The 16,298-nt window shown below is 35.9% G+C and overlaps 1 protein-coding gene across 1 annotated transcript in view; it reads left to right on the top strand.

The window, feature by feature from the left end:
- COL5A2 (collagen type V alpha 2 chain) overlaps nucleotides 1-16,298 on the top strand; it is a 142,575-nt gene that overhangs the window by 74,278 nt on the left and 51,999 nt on the right. The window contains exons 4-12 of the mRNA XM_082466954.1: nucleotides 844-876; nucleotides 1,964-1,996; nucleotides 3,916-3,969; nucleotides 8,982-9,092; nucleotides 10,442-10,519; nucleotides 12,537-12,581; nucleotides 13,581-13,634; nucleotides 14,052-14,105; nucleotides 15,269-15,322. Coding sequence (XP_082323080.1) covers nucleotides 844-876; nucleotides 1,964-1,996; nucleotides 3,916-3,969; nucleotides 8,982-9,092; nucleotides 10,442-10,519; nucleotides 12,537-12,581; nucleotides 13,581-13,634; nucleotides 14,052-14,105; nucleotides 15,269-15,322 — 516 coding nt within the window. The remainder of the gene's footprint in view (nucleotides 1-843; nucleotides 877-1,963; nucleotides 1,997-3,915; nucleotides 3,970-8,981; nucleotides 9,093-10,441; nucleotides 10,520-12,536; nucleotides 12,582-13,580; nucleotides 13,635-14,051; nucleotides 14,106-15,268; nucleotides 15,323-16,298) is intronic.

Raw genomic sequence — 16,298 nt, 5'->3', positions numbered from 1 at the left:
AAAGTAGACATAATCATGACCTTGGGGAGACCAAAATCTGTTGGAAGACAAATTCTGAAATAAATAATACAAGCAAGTACGTGATACAGTAGAGGTATATAAAGATACAATTCATCCAATATTATTTAAACTATATACTTGACATCATGCTATAAGAATGCAGTTTTGATAATCTAAAGTTCTAAGAATCAAAAGAAATTCCATCTGTATCTGTTGTGTTATCTACATCTATTATAAGAGAAAATTAAACTTCCCGACTTTATTTAAGTTATGATAGTTTCTTGTGTTATTTTTTACTTTCCTGTTCAGTTAATGTTTTTTCTAGATTTTCCACAGATATTGAGAATTACCTGACTAATATTATTATGTCCTTTCTTTTCTTTCCTTTTTTTTTTTCTTAAAAGACAGCCATACATCTCTTGTTATTTCTCATATTCTTCCATGAGTTAAAAAAAAAGGGATGGCAGGTGTTTCAGGAATGGCATCTGATAGGTTACTAAAAGCTAGGTGGCATGTAATATGAGTGTGAAAATTCAAATATGTCCACATTTCTGGATTTTCTCTTTGGGCTTGATTACTGTAAAAACTGAAGGGAAACAACTTTACACATTTCACACACTGGATTAATTTTCTTTTCATGTCTTTGAGATAAGTAGTGTTTTTTTCATGAATAATGTCTGACTAAATATTTTAAAGATTGATTGTTAACTTTTTTTCTCTATTTATTTTTTTACCTTTCTTACACAGAAATTTCCAGTGTTTACATGGAATATTCTAATATGACATGTTAATGCTCAACAAGCCACTATATTTTGCTAATTGAACTTTTATTTTGTTTCATAGGGACAAAAAGGAGAACCAGGGTTAGTGCCTGTTGTAAGTATATATGTATATACTGCTTTCATGTACCATTGATAAACTTAGTTACAGCCTTGTTGTATTGATATATTATTGCTTATATACATACTTTCAAAAACAGGGAATTTATTTTATAACCAAGTTTTTAGTATAAAAGAAGCAAACCAAAATAGATCAATTCTTTAATACAATATTTCATGTTTATTTTTCACAATTTCCTGACTTTTATTGTTGCATGACTAAAGGTGTAAATCAGGATTTTACAAAATTAAATATAATGTATGTGAATATAAAGTGATAGTTAAGATGTACATTTTTTATAGTATAAATAGCCATATAATCCAAATGGAAAGGCATGATTTACTGTGCCACACTTCTGGAAATACGTTATGCCATTATCCTGATTTAAATTCATAGTGTATAAGAGTTCTTAAGAGTTATTTAGACTTGTAGATGATCAAAAAGTATATCATTAAAGAGGATGAAAGTTCTTCACCACTCTCCTAGATTTTAAAGGAGTTATCATCATTTTGTCAACACAAAAATATAACATGTTGATTTATTTGACAATATTTGCATGTTTGCTTTGCTTTTAAATTGGCTTGTCTTTAACAAAGATTCCCTAAAAAGTAAACCATTCATATTGTTTTCTTTCATTTAAAAACACAATGTCTAAGGTACTGTTTTAAGGGCTTTCCAAATATTTATTTGTTTGTCTTCACAACAACTCTGAGAGGGAGGTAATTTCGTAATCAGTATCACCATTTTACAGAAGAGGAACCTTAAGTACAGAGACAGTAATTAATTAGTCCAAGGTCATACAACTGGTAAGGGAAGGGATGGAGTTAGGATTTGAACCCAGCCCTCTTGGCTCCAGCATTGGTGCTCTCAATCACTATACCAGTACTGCCTCCCTATATTAGAGTTTAAATTAGATAATGTCTTAGCTTTATAGGCAAGGAGGAAATGGGCATCAACTGTCAACATCTATTTGTTCTAAAAGAATTCACTGGGCTTTTGTTGTTATTCTTATTTGTTAGACTATTAAGTTTTCGAAAACTCCTTAGAAACTTTTTCTTTACATATTATCTTGTTTATCATTTAGGTAACAGGCATACGTGGACGTCCAGGACCCTCAGTAAGTAGTTTCCTCCAATATTCATGGTACTGTTAAGTTCTTTGAGATACTGAATCTTTATGGATATTATATCTATGAAAAGACAATAGACTATAAAATAATGATGCTTGATTTCTTGAAACATTTTGTTTTGAAACATCCTCAAGTTTAAGAATTCCTTTGCAGCAGTGAATGATATTGATGAACCCTAATTAGGTTAACTGTACTCATTGAAATTAGGGCATATTAGTCTGTTGTTTGACAATGATTAAGGGTAGACTCCTTTTATCTGTTTAGTGAAACAAACTGTTAATTTCATCTGTTACTATAAAATTAAATCACATATTGCATTAGAGTTTGAGAAATTATGCATCAGATAGCATATTTCTGGTTTAGCGTAAAAGACTATTGATTTCAGGTTTGGATTAGTGGTAGCGTTCACAGGTAACCAGATGGATAAGACAGACACGCACACACAATTCCTGTAAATTTTAAAACACATTAACATAAGTGAAATACTGATACGCTTTAACAGACCTGCTATAGTCCTTCTGAAGCTTTTGCTTTTAAACAATACTGTATGTTGACTTGAGTAAATGAACAGTCTAACTTTTATAACTCGATTGAAACTTTTTTTAAAAAATATTTATTTAATTTTATTTATTTATTTATTGATGGCTGTGTTGGGTCTTCGTTTCTGTACGAGGGCTTTCTCTCTAGTTGCGGCAAGTGGGGGCCACTCTTCATCGTGGTGCGTGGGCGTCTCATTATCGCGGCCTCTCCCGCTGCGGAGCACAGGCTCCAGACGCGTAGGCTCAGCAATTGTGGCTCACGGGCCTAGTTTCTCTGCGCCATGTGGGATCTTCCCAGACCAGGGCTCGAACCCGTGTCCCCCGCATTGGCAGGCAGACTCTCAACCACTGCGCCACCAGGGAAGCCCGATTGAAACTCTTTTGAAGAGAAATAAAATTCTCCTGGCAACTGCCATTTTCTGGAAAAAAAAGGTTAAGATATCAGCACAAAATGCCACTTTTGAAATATAATAATTTGTTATTTAAAAAAATATATATTTATTTATTTGGCTGCATCGGGTCTTAGCTGTGGCATGTGGGATCCTTCGTTGCAGCGCGCAGGCTCTTTATTGCGGTGCGTGGGCTTCACTCTAGTTGTGGCGTGCGGGCTCTCTAGTTGTGGCTCACGGGCTCTAGAGCACGCGGGCTTAGTTGCCCCGCTGCATGTGTGATCTTAGTTCTCCGACCCCCTGCACTGGAAGGCGGATTCTTAACCACTGGACCACCAGGAAAGTCCCAATCATTTGTTATTTTAATGGAGAAATAACTGCAATTACCATTTGGAAAATTCTCAGTGGGTTTTAAATATACGATGGAGATGATGCAATATTCTAAATCAAGTTAAAAAAAAAAAGATACTAGATACTTGAAGGCACACAAATTAACAGTAGAATAAGAGACCTTTCTTTCCACTGCTTTCATCAGCAACTTGAATAGTGATGAACAGTTTGGGATATCATGTACCAATATGAACTCATACATCCGTCAGAAAATTGGAAATCTGGAGTTTGTACGATTTTGTAGTTCTCAAATCTGAATCGTCAGTTTTTGTGTCTGAGACAAGACAGCAAAAAAATAGTCCTTACAAATTTACTGTTATTGTTCAAACTAATATATACAGCTCATTGGGCACCACGTTTTTACACTTCTTTTCAAGTCTTTAAGCTTCAGTGCTAAAAAAAACAGCCTTTCTATGCACACAGAGCTTTTATATGCACATGGGTTTATTTCCTGTAGTCTTCAACTGAATTAAATTTTTAAAAAGTGTGATATCTCTGTTTTCCAATTTTCTTATATCGGTAAACCTTTAAAACAAAAATGTCTAAAGTATATGTGTTTTGCAGGCATAACCACTGTTTTCTGTTTTAGGGACCTCCAGGATCACAGGGACCAAGAGGAGAGAGAGGCCCAAAAGGAAAACCTGTAAGTTGGCAGTGGAGTTCCCTTTTTGCGAATTGTGCTGTGTACCGCATAAGCCCGTCTACACCAAGCTCCCTGGATGCAGCAAAGAGCCAGTGGCACCGTTCCTTTCTCACTTCTATTAAACGTGACATAGAATTCAGGTCATGAGGTAATTGCGTATCGATCCTGATTCAGAGGAAAGCATCACATGCTAATAATTACCTAACATCTTCTTAGATAACACAGCTGATATTTATTTGTCCTTTAGGGGGTCAAATTAAGATAAAGTAGAATCTAAGGAAACATAATGAGTACCTCATGTTGTTTTCAGAAGTTGTAAATCATGAGTAAACAATGCCAAGAATGCATTGTTGAGATAAAACACCCAAGTTCTGTGATCTGTGGTTGCTGCAGGAATATCCAAATAGGATAAAGGAACAAGAAATTATTAGAGGACAAAATTTTCTTTCAAGTGGTTGTATAATGAATTTATTTCCCAAGTAACACTGCCTTTTTCACTGAGCAGCTGCTGCGGAGCTATCAAAGGAGTGATTTTAAACATCAACAAATTCATTACCAAAGGGAACATCTTTAAATTTAAATAATCAACTCTATATTCTTGAGATAAGACATGAGGTTATTATGTAATACGTGCCAAATGTTTTCTCTTATTACCAAGTCCTACTATAGCAATTCTTTTGCTTTTTTTATATCTCACCCTCAAAAACTTATGTCCTTTATGTACTAAATACCTAGGCGAATTTGTGTATTGCTGTCATTATCCGTGTTACAATCAGAAAAATTTCTGCTGCTTAATTTTCTAATGATATCTACTAAAATTTAACTCTCTATGGATTTTTAACCTTCCAAAGATGTATTTATCCATATCTAAATGGGAAAAATAGATGAGCAAGGAAGGAACAAACAACCTTAAATATACAAATAAGGAAAAAACATATTTTAGATCATGTCGCTAGGAACTCTTGCCACTGGTTTCATCTTTGATACTGTTTTCTGCTTCTACACATTTCACCAAGTATAGGGTGATGCCAGTACTGTTTCCAAACCGCAGCTGGAGTTATGGAAGGTATTTGCAGGTATGCAGGTAAATGACAATGGCCCCAAGGAAGGAGTTCATAGCCATGTAGGTGGGCAGCAAAGCTGTGTCCCGATTCCCTTATGGCCCATTCTTCATTGCTGTTCTGCTGAGCTACCTCACCAGCGTTGGTAGCTTAAATGCTGTTGGTAGATCTTCAGATGTCTGTCCAGGGTCTAGGATGACAGAGACAGGTGGAAGATGACTTTAGTTGGGTGGAGGGTGGGTGGTCATGCAGAAAACACTGTGTATCAATGTACTTGTGCCCAGAATAATTGATAAAACTGAGTCCTAAGTCTAGGTAGAAGTTGCTGTGGAAATAGTTGTTGGAATTCCAGAATTTCTGTCCGGATTCAGTGAATCTACTCCTCACTCCTCTTACTCTTCTCTTCTCGACTTAGTGCGTTATAGGCTCCATTTCCTATCTTGGTTAAGTCTGAGACAATCAATGTGAATTGTGTGTGTGTGTGTGTGAAAAACTGTGAGGAGTCGTTATTTACCTGGAATCAAGCAAGACAGTCCTGGCAGATACCCAAGTAGGAAATCTGTTCCTCTCTTAATCCTAGCAAGCAGTGGTGTGATGGTAAATGTTTAATGACTGACTTATTTTTTAAGAAAAGAAAAAGGTTCTGAAGAACCTAGGGGCAAGACAGGAATAAAGATGCAGATGTAGAGAATGGACTTGAGGACACAGGGAGGGGGAAGGGTAATCTGGGACAAAGTGAGAGCGTGGCATGTACTTATATATACTACCAAATGTAAAATAGATAGCTAGTGGGAAGCAGCCACATAGCACAGGGAGATCAGCTTGGTGCTCTGTGACCACCTAGAGGGGTGGGATAGGGAGGGTGGGAGGGAGACGTAAGAGGGAGGAGATATGGGGATATATGTTTATGTATGGCTGATGCACTTTGTTATAAAGCAGAAACTACCACACCATTGTAGAGCAATTATACTCCAATAAAGGTGTTTAAAAAAAAAGAATATGCCTGTAGCTTTTGCTGATTTCCCTGGTGTAAATACTCCCACCAGGGCTGTTTTCAAGATACTGGCATGATGTCATAAGATACCTACAGGTAGAATGTTTTGCCTCAGGTCCCAAGACTTGCAGGAGACGCTTACCTGGATAAAAGCTGTGGCTGACACAATATAGGCTGGTACTGCAGTCATAAATACCATTTTTCTCCCCTTACTTCATTACCATCAAACACTACAAAAGCTGGTGAAGCAGAGCAGAGTTTCTCAATCTAAACACCACTGATGTTTGGGGCCAGATCATTCCTTATACATTGTAGGATGTTTGGCAGCATTCCTGATTTCTACCCACTAGATGCTAGTAGAAACACCTGCCGCACTCCCTCATACAATTGGAACAAATAAAAACGTCTCTTGGTGTTGCCAAATGTCCCCTGGCAGTGGGGAGTGGGGGAGGGGAGCAAATTGCTTAAGATTGAGAACTACTGATATAGAGATACTCTCTTGAAGCCCTCATTACTAGCCAATGATCATGACTGTCTCTCATCACATATCCTTAGTTTTAAGTGTATTGTCCTGGTAAATTCATAGTGGCAAACTAGCAACCTGTCAGGAGGTGGACAGTCAATGGTGTGATGAGTTCTAATTGCATGAAACGCAACCTCTATAGGTCTCTTCCCTCATCTGTAAAATGGGGACTATACCAGTTATTACCAACTCTAACATTTCATTGTGTGTGTGTGTGTGTGTGTGTGTGTGTGATATTACTAACCATCAGTGAATAAAGTTCTTTACAATTTGGGGTCATTATTATTCCTTTCTATTTGTGAATGTTTAAATGTTGCCACCTAGTGGCAATGTACAAGTACTTTTTATTGTGGATTGCTGCCTGAGATAGTGGAGTATCCTGGGGGATGGGAAGGAATGACTATAAACAGAATACTTACCTTAATATAAAACTTATGTGATTCGGCACACTTGGAAATATGAAAATATATATTTTAATGTATTCTAAAATTATATTTTGTTTTAAATATTTACCAGCAAAATATCATGTATTATAATATTTTTTCTTATTTTCACTTATAATCTTATTATGTTCACTTAATTTTGGATAATTTTCACAAGTTTTTATTAATTTTAATCTCAATTTGTATAAAAGTAAATCATGTAGGCTATTTAGAGGAGATACCATGGAGGCACAGAATGCATCATGAAGTCAATGAAAAAGTGAACTGTCTTCAGAGCAGACTTTGAAACATGATTTTTAATCGCAGAGGGCTGGGGAAAGGACACAAGTTTTTGAGGATTAATATTGCCCAAATCTCTCTCTACTTGCTCTGGAACTAAATGTAGTTTTTGGTTTTGCTTTGGAAATCTCTTTCAAAGCAGAGAGAATGTTTTAGCTCATTTTTTGTATTAATCAAACCTGGTTATCAATGAACAATTTCACATTTTAAAAATACATTAAGAGTTTTCCACATGTAGTAGTCTGAGTAGGTCAGACTACTATGTTTTCTATGCCACCACTGACAATATACACTTCCAGCTCATGGTGTCACATTCATATGATCCAGAAGTCCTAGATAGCAATGAAAAATTAGCCTCCATTATGTAAAATGAAAAAAGAGTGCAGTGAATGGTTAGTGGTTTAGGAGTCAGAAGGGGTTTGATTTTTAAAGGATGAGAATAACTTTCTGAGAAATTAGTTTTCAAAATGTGAGTTTTCTCAGGCTAAGCTATCTACTTCTATTTGAACACATAAATTTGCTTAATTATTCCACTACTCCAGGAAGTAAACATGTCAAACATGAGTGTTTGAATATATTAAAATATATTAATTAAATTTCTGTATAGCTGTTATGCCACCCTCCCCCAAACCATCATATGCAAACTGCCCCCTCTGCCCCCTCTGCTTGTCCTGCGTTTATTCCCTCTGCTGTACCAGCTCATATTTGCTTACTGTGGGCTGGAAGATATCCTCATGCTTAGGCATGAGAAGATTCTTTTACTATTAAACTCTAACTCACTTACCGTATTTTTCTTGATCCCTGCTTCTAACTAGTAAAAGTGTATTGAGTTTTTTCATCCTTCCTTTCCTTTCTTTGGTCCTGTTAAGAATCTCTAGGGTTAAAAAGCCATAAAATAGTTAACAAGGCTTGTGGGCATGATGAGGTCTGGGGACGGGACATTTCCAGAACTGAGGACGTAGCTGTCCCCCAACCTGCCTTCAGAATGTGGGCTAGGAGGAGGGTGGAATTCAGCAGCTGCAACTCACTGCGCACTGCCCTGAGAAGTAGACTTGGCTGAGTGCCCGTGCCTTTCCCTCTACTTCTCATTGGTCTGGACTACCTTTGGGAGTAGTTGGGAAAATAAAGTGTGCCAGACTTCAAGTACTAAAGTAAAGAGGATTGAAATGTGAAAATGTAATAAGCATATACTGAGTGTCTACTATGAGCCAGGAACTATGTGAAGCATTAAAAAATTAGAAAGATGAGAAAAACCACAAACCCCAATCAAGGATCCATCACATTCTTTTTTTAAGTGGGGGGAAGTTAAGCAAGAACATACACAGTCTAAGTCTATCTAAGACAGACAAGTGAATTTAGAAATCGTTGATTAGATACCCTGAACAGCAAAACTCAACCAAATAAGGAAGCTTATACTAGAATACTGATGAACTGAATACACTCTTATAATTATTTCAAGAAGGCTCATTACTGGGGATTTAACACATCAAGAGTAAAATTCTTACCCAGAAGGTACCGTGTCCCGATGGTAGAGGCTGACCAGGGCTGAAATCCGCAGTGTTGGAATAGCTGATGAAATTACTGTAGGTGGCTGGATTGCTATTTTTTTAAAAATAATGAACACTTTATCTCCATCAAGAAGTCTGCTTTTTGCTTTCTACTAAGTACATATTTGGCAATAGGTTCTAATTTCTACTGCCTTATTTTTCCAGGGTCCTCGTGGTCCTCAGGGAATCGATGGAGAACCAGGTGTTCCTGGTCAACCGGGTGCCCCCGGACCTCCTGGACATCCATCTCACCCAGGACCCGATGGCCTGAGCAGGGTGAGATGTGTGCATTGTTCAATATCATCTTTAGATAAAATGTTAAGTTTTTGCTTTATTGTTATGATTTTAAATTGTGTTAGTTCAGATGTTGACCCTTGACTGCAAGAGAAGCTAAAGTGAACACAATACTGCTATGAATAACAATAAAACTAGGAAATCCACAGGGAATTGTTGGAAAATTCAAAGTAGCACTTTTTAAAAGTGCTGCTTCAAATTATTTGTATTTCTCAATGTCAGTTCTGGTCATTGGAATTTTGTACTTTCTGTTGATTCTGAAGGACCACTAATATTGTTCCCACTATGAATTGATAAGAGAAATATGTCCTTGTCCTTTGTTCTCTAGGCTCAGAATGCTGACAAAATCTGTGTCATGTCCTCTACACCAAGGGAGGCTGACACATCCAGGATGATGTATATGAAAGAGCCACTGAGTTGACACTAAAAATGCTACCTGGTTATTTCCTGAATATCATTTTCCTGCCGGAAGTAAAATAAAACAAAGTGTCTTTGTATACCTGACTCTTTGAATTCTTAGTGGCAGAGACGGGATTTATGAGTAGATTGCATAGCACAACAATGGAACTTATGGAACCCTGAAATATGATTTTTCTTTTACAACAATTTTTACATTTGATTTTCAACACATTGTAGAAGGAATTGCCAGTTTATTTTTAAAACATTACGCACATTCTTTTCCCACTAAAATCTGGAAATTAATAGAACTCCTGGAATGAGTATGGGCAGTTTTGGTCAATTGGGTTACCAGAGATTTTTAGATATGAAAGAGAGTAGGTAAAACTGTTGCCAATTTTGGAACATTCAGGGACTCATTAAAAAGATTGTAAAATTGTAATCAACTTATATAAGTGCAGTTTAAAGTTGGCCACAAACAAAGAATACCATATAAGTAAAATATTCTGAAATGGAATCTGGAATCTTTAGGACAAATGTTTTAAAGGCACTTTTAGGTTTTGTTCAGATGCTTGGCATGCTCTAACCATGGGAGGAAATCAGATAAAGAGATTTGAACCTGAAGTCGATTAGACTGGCTAAATACTTATCAGAATGATCCATGCTTTTATCAAGTATCAGACATTTGGCCCATTGCAGTAGTTATTCTGGAGCAACATAGTAATAAAATACCCAGAGGAAGATTGTTCAATCGAAAACACACATACAATGAAAAACAGCTTGAACCTTTTTCCTTGCTTTAAATCAAAAGTTTAAAATGATTCTCAGAAGAGCCATTCTTTAAGAATCCCAGAGAATGTACACTTCTCAGTTTAAAAAGTATGTTGATATATGTCTTTTACTGTGGAAATAATGTCAACACATTGCTTTTACAGCCGTTTTCAGCTCAGATGGCTGGGTTGGATGAAAAGTCTGGACTCGGGAGTCAAGTAGGACTGATGCCTGGCTCTGTGGTAAGTTCAGATTTTACTGATAATCAAAGTACTTTGGAAAAACCATTGTGCCGAGAGGTTTGAGTTGGCTAGTTAAGAAGTGATGTGTGTCTTCTTAAAACATATCCATCCATCCATTCATTCAATTTATTTATCAAACCCTGCTGTGTACCAGTTCAAAGCCCAAGGTTTTCCATTCATAACTGTGCAAAATATGTGTCTACATTAATAAAGGGCTGTCTGTATTTTTCACTTACTATTTGAAGAAAATAAAGAATTTTAAAACATATAACCACCACCACCTCAACAAAAACTGTACTTTTTAAAAATTAAAAAAAACTTTTATGGTATTGTTAGAAAGTTATTTGACAAAATTTTGAAATGAGAAGTTTTACCACTTTAAGTTTTTATTATTTCCTATTTATCTTAATACTCTCTGGTTGCCTTATGCCAACAACTCTAAAATTTATGCACTGGGCCATCCCCATTCTCTTTTGAATTTCTTCAGCAGCTAGAAAGATTCCCATTTTCTCTGGGTAAGTATTTTAACCTTGGTATTTGGAGCAGTGCAATTTCATTGAGTGAATTAACACTTTTCAAAACAACTTCTCCATGCTTTTTTGCTCATAACATAATTCAAAGGCATCCCAGATTAATGACATATCAGACAATGTAAAGTCAGACTGCATAAACACCCCTTCTACCCATCCTTAAGGCCAGCAAGTAACTTAAACATTGTATACATTTTAAGTCACTTAAACATTGTTTGTTTATATACATTCTAAGTCAGTAGCAGTATGGTTTCATTCAGTGATTAACTTGGGATATTTTTCTAAAATATATGAGTTTTTAACCGTTTGAAGTTGAAATTACATATGTGTTTATTTTTTTTTAAATGAAGCTTTTATTTTCTTACTAGCTAAATATCTGATCAATCCAAAACAAAAATTTAAGTTTTTGCCATAAGAACAAACTAGATTTTGATTTAATTGCTTTCACCTTTTAAAGTGTGACATTTTAAAAAATTACATAGACATTTATTAATAATTTTTAAAATTGCATTTTCCTTTTCTTCCTTTGGTTAAGCCTCAGTGTAATCATTTCATGGTTAAATGGGGAAAGCCTGTGTGGATACTTTAAGTGTATGTTGTGAAAGAAAGAAATAACCCAAAAAACTTAGTGCCCCAGATTGTTTTAAACTTACATTTAAAATAATCTAGTCATTATTATTGATAGCTTCATAAGCCTTTAATTCAACTTGCTCATTTTAAGTTATAAGAGTTAGCTGCTGTGAAGCTGAAGAATTAAATAGACAGTTTGATAACGACTTTATGTTTGCCAAGGTTTTTCTTTGTTGGATGTTCTGCTTTAATAGAACCACCCTTAAGCAATTCAAGTGTTCTTGTCCCAAAGACATTGGGTGTGTATAGGCACATTCTTTATTTCTTTGTATGGCACTGAGGGTGTGTGTAAAATCATCCCAAATGTTGCCCAAGCTTTAATCTTTTTGAATTTAGCTGTATTCCAGGTAAGTACAGAAGGACAACGTCATCACCTTTTCACTGTCAGAGCTTTACTTTTCCAGATTCTAAAGCTGATTCAACATTTTTTTTTTTTAAAGGATCACCTTATAGACGTCCTGTTTCTAGTTTTTTTTTGTTTGTTTTTGTTTTTTTTTAAATTAATTAATTTATTTTTAGCTGTGTTGGGTCTTTGTTTCTTTGCGAGGGCTTTCTCTAGTTGCGGCGAGCGGGGGCCACTCTTCATCGCGGTGCGCGGGCCTCTCACTATCGCGGCCTCTCTTGTTGCGGAGCACAGGCTCCAGACGCGCAGGTTCAGTAGTTGTGGCTCACGGGCCTAGTTGCTCCGCGGCATGTGGGATCCTCCCAGACCAGGGCTTGAACCCGTGTCCCCTGCACTGGCAGGCAGATTCTCAACCACTGCGCCACCAGGGAAGCCCCACTGATTTAACATTTTTGAAACGTTTCAACTAATTGTCATGAACACTATGCAACTTTTCTTCTCATTTGTTTCTAAGGGTCCTGTTGGCCCAAGGGGACCTCAAGGTTTACAAGGACAGCAGGTAAGTCTTTTTATAATTAAATTACATACTGTAGCAATAAAAGAAAAATTTATAAATAAGGTCTTTGTGACATGACTGCTTTTGGTTGACCTTTGAATTGCATATTTTAATGCTCACTGAATGGGATGTATTCAGTTAATTTTCATTCACAGAAATATATGCAGTATGTTTTTCATAGATTCTTCATGATGTTAAAGTTTTATTATCTGGTTTCATTATGTTACTGATCTCCAATACAAAGAATTTTTATGTGCCTGTGCTTCTGAAATAACACATCATTATCTCATGTCATGGTGAAAATTCTCATAATTAGTTATGTGCCAACTCTGGAGCTCTGAAATCAGATCATAGGACATCACCATGTGGTATTATTAAAAATAACAGTGAAGATGATCACTCCATCGAACCTTTAAAAAGAATATAATACTGTACTTTCTTTCTATTGCCTATCAAATACCAATAAAATAGTGATGTAGAGCTATTTTAATGTTTGTAGCAATTTGACGGGCAGTAGTAAATGATTTTTTCAAAAGAGAGAAAGAAAAGAATTCTTAGCTCAATCAAAGATACCGTATTTTCATTATCATGTTGTGGACTTTTACTTCAAGCTATTTTATATTATTGCCATTGTGAATGGCAACTGTAGTTGATGAAGAAGAAGAAGGAGAAGAGGGAGATAACTACCATTATTGAACACTCACTCTGTGCCAGCACTATTCTAGGTTCTTAACATGCATTAGTTATCTGAAGAGCTATAGCAGCCTAATGAAGTAGGCACCATATTATTCTCATTTCACAGATTAGGAATTGAGGTATAGAGAGATTAAGTAACTCACTCAAAGTCACACAGGTGGAAAGTGGTAGAGCCAGCATTTTGAGCAATTGCATTATACTGCAGAGCGTGTGGGATTTAGTATTATGTTTTTCTTTGGTTTGTTTATATAACTTACATATTATACATAAATTATATATAGATATATAATTTATTTTCAATTTTAGGGTGGTACTGGCCCTACAGGACCTCCTGGTGAGCCTGGTGACCCTGGACCAATGGTAAATGTCAAGTAAGCATGTAGACCCAGTTAAATATGGGTCCACCATTACAATGATGTCATGAGTTATTTATATTACCAGCTCTTTCCTAATGTGACAAGAAATTCCAGTCCAGTTCAGGAGCCGCCTGTTATGGACTGTGCTTAAGCTCTACGTTTCTTTTGGCAGAGTATTTAAATTCAGAGGCTTTGAATGTGGTCAGCAGAAAGTGCTAAGATACTTGCATTTGTGAACTTTTTTCCTGTTGAGCACATAATCTGACAGATACAACATAAAATTCAGAATATTAATAAAGTTATTTTCTATGATAATTTTCATTTATTGCAGCCATATTTTGGATTATATCATTGATGGGTATGGGTAAATATAGGTAAATATTCTTTTTTTTCCTTTTGTGTTGTTTCATTTTGTTATTAGGGTCCACTTGGCACACGTGGACCAGAGGGCCCTCCTGGAAAACCTGGTGAAGATGTAAGCTACCTTTCTTCATTTTGCTTTGAAATTTCGAAAGAGGCTAAGAAGGAGCTACAGTGTTAACATGAATGTTATTCATTGGTTCCCATTTCATTTCCTCCATTTCTGTCATTAAAGTCACTAAAAACTGGAGAAGTCAGAATGGAATTTTACAAAATTTAAAAGTGCTCTTAATTTTGATGGTATTATATTATTAGGTACTGTATCCTTGCCTGCATTCTTCAGGTTTTCCATTATGATTTCTCCGTGAGATACTAGAATTGTTACAATAGCAACAACCTTTGGTAGTAGAGCTTTTGAAGTGATCTTAAGGAAAAATACATTGCTTTGATCCCGAAACATCATTGTGAGGCCCTCATTAAATGGATTTTTTAAAAAGTGTTAGTAAAATAGTGTCAATATTGCTCTCCAGTGCTCAAAATGCTTCATTTTGAGCACTGAAGAAATTTTGAGCATTTGAAGAAATGCTTCATTTCTTTAATTGAATTTTTAATTAAAGTTATGGCTAAACTTCAGATTTTAACATTAAGAACATGTGATCAAAGAACAAAGAACACCCTGTTCTTTGATCAAAGATCAAAGAACAGGATGTAACAACAGATTTGCTTTTCTGGATTCTTTTGCTAGTTGTACCAAAGTTGAGGATAAAATTATGGGTAAACCATCAACGTCTGTGTGACATTAAACCAAGAAAATATTTTCTCTTTGTGTATCATGAGATCTATTTAAGTGGATTACAATGAATTTGGCCATAAAGAAAATATCTCTGGTAGTTCTTAAATTTTTTTTCATCACAAGAAAGAAATGACACATATCATTGTAAGAAGCACTATTTATTTAATTCAGTGCTACATGTTGATGTAGAATTTCATAGCATGTGTGTGTGTGTAAATTTTGATGTTCATAAAATGGTGAGCTAGGTGAGACCAGTATAATTTATATTTATTTCTTCTTCTGATAAATGAGTGAAATCTCCACAAACTGTCTTGCTCTAATGGATTGCCATCAGGAATAGAGCTGTGTTCTTAACACTGCTTAGAGCATTGGGCGTAAGCTTTCTAAGTAAGACTTTTTATCTGCAATTGATTTGTCATTTAGTCTCAGGAGAGAACATTTTAATTCCTCTTTGCTTCCCTCTACTTTGCTTTTTTTCCATAAAGGGTGAGCCTGGTAGAAATGGAAAAGCTGGTGAAGTAGGATTTGCAGGATCTCCGGTAAGTTTATACTGATCAATACAACAATGTAAAGACAAACTTCAAAAAATAAAGAACATTTAAAATTAACTCGCAATTCATTGCCTGCGCATGCATTAGGCACTGTCACCAAGATATGTTCTCTTCTGTCATTCTGAAACAGGATGGTTTGCCAGGGTGATAGCTAATTCCAATTGCCTGCTTTGCATTGGCACCATATGAATGACCCTCCTAGAGCTAGAAAATTATATCATAACCTAACATGGATTCTTTCCAAAATGAGTATCAAATTTTCATTTAAGTCACCAGCTTGACTTACTTAAATTTCACAACATATCAATCCCATTTATCTTTTAAAGATATTTTTAGTATTTTTAATTTTGTATTATTCATATGTTGAAAACAACTGCTTTAAAGAGTTTATTGATTTGTTTTTTATATCCTAGAACAATAAATTGTGGACAACATTCCTGTTTGGCTGCTTCCCCAAACCCTGTTGTTGACTGAAATTCTTGATTGATGTCCTGGCCCCTAAAATCTTATGACAAGGTGTACTGATCACCAGCTCTGCTAATACAGCTATTTTCTTCCCGCTTGGCTTACTACAGGGAGAAGTCCCTGGCAACTGGTTCCACCAGAATTCGAGACCTGGGCCACTTGGCCACACTCTGACCCCACCTTTCTTTCTTCACTCATATTACTTTGATAGGCCCTCCCCTAGGATGCACTACACAGGCAATGGGGAAAATTAGAAAATGATAAGCAAGCAAAAATGTTCTAACATTCCTGCTCTTAAACTTTTTCCTTGTCCCAAATCCCCTAAACTGATTTGGCCTCCTACTTATTATATTTCCGATAATATCCTAATGTTTCTGCCACCCAATACATCCAACAATACTGAATTATTCTCCCTTTACTTCCTGAAAATTGATGAGGTTCAATGCTAGGATTTTTTTAAACAAATAAATGCTGATCTTTTAAGGGAATTTACAGCGCT

Source organism: Balaenoptera physalus (genome assembly GCF_965194825.1).
Source record: "Balaenoptera physalus genome assembly, chromosome: 6".
NCBI lineage: Eukaryota > Metazoa > Chordata > Mammalia > Artiodactyla > Balaenopteridae > Balaenoptera > Balaenoptera physalus.
The sequence above is the reverse complement of the archived record's forward strand: the minus strand, read 5'-3'. Positions and strand labels throughout refer to the sequence as shown.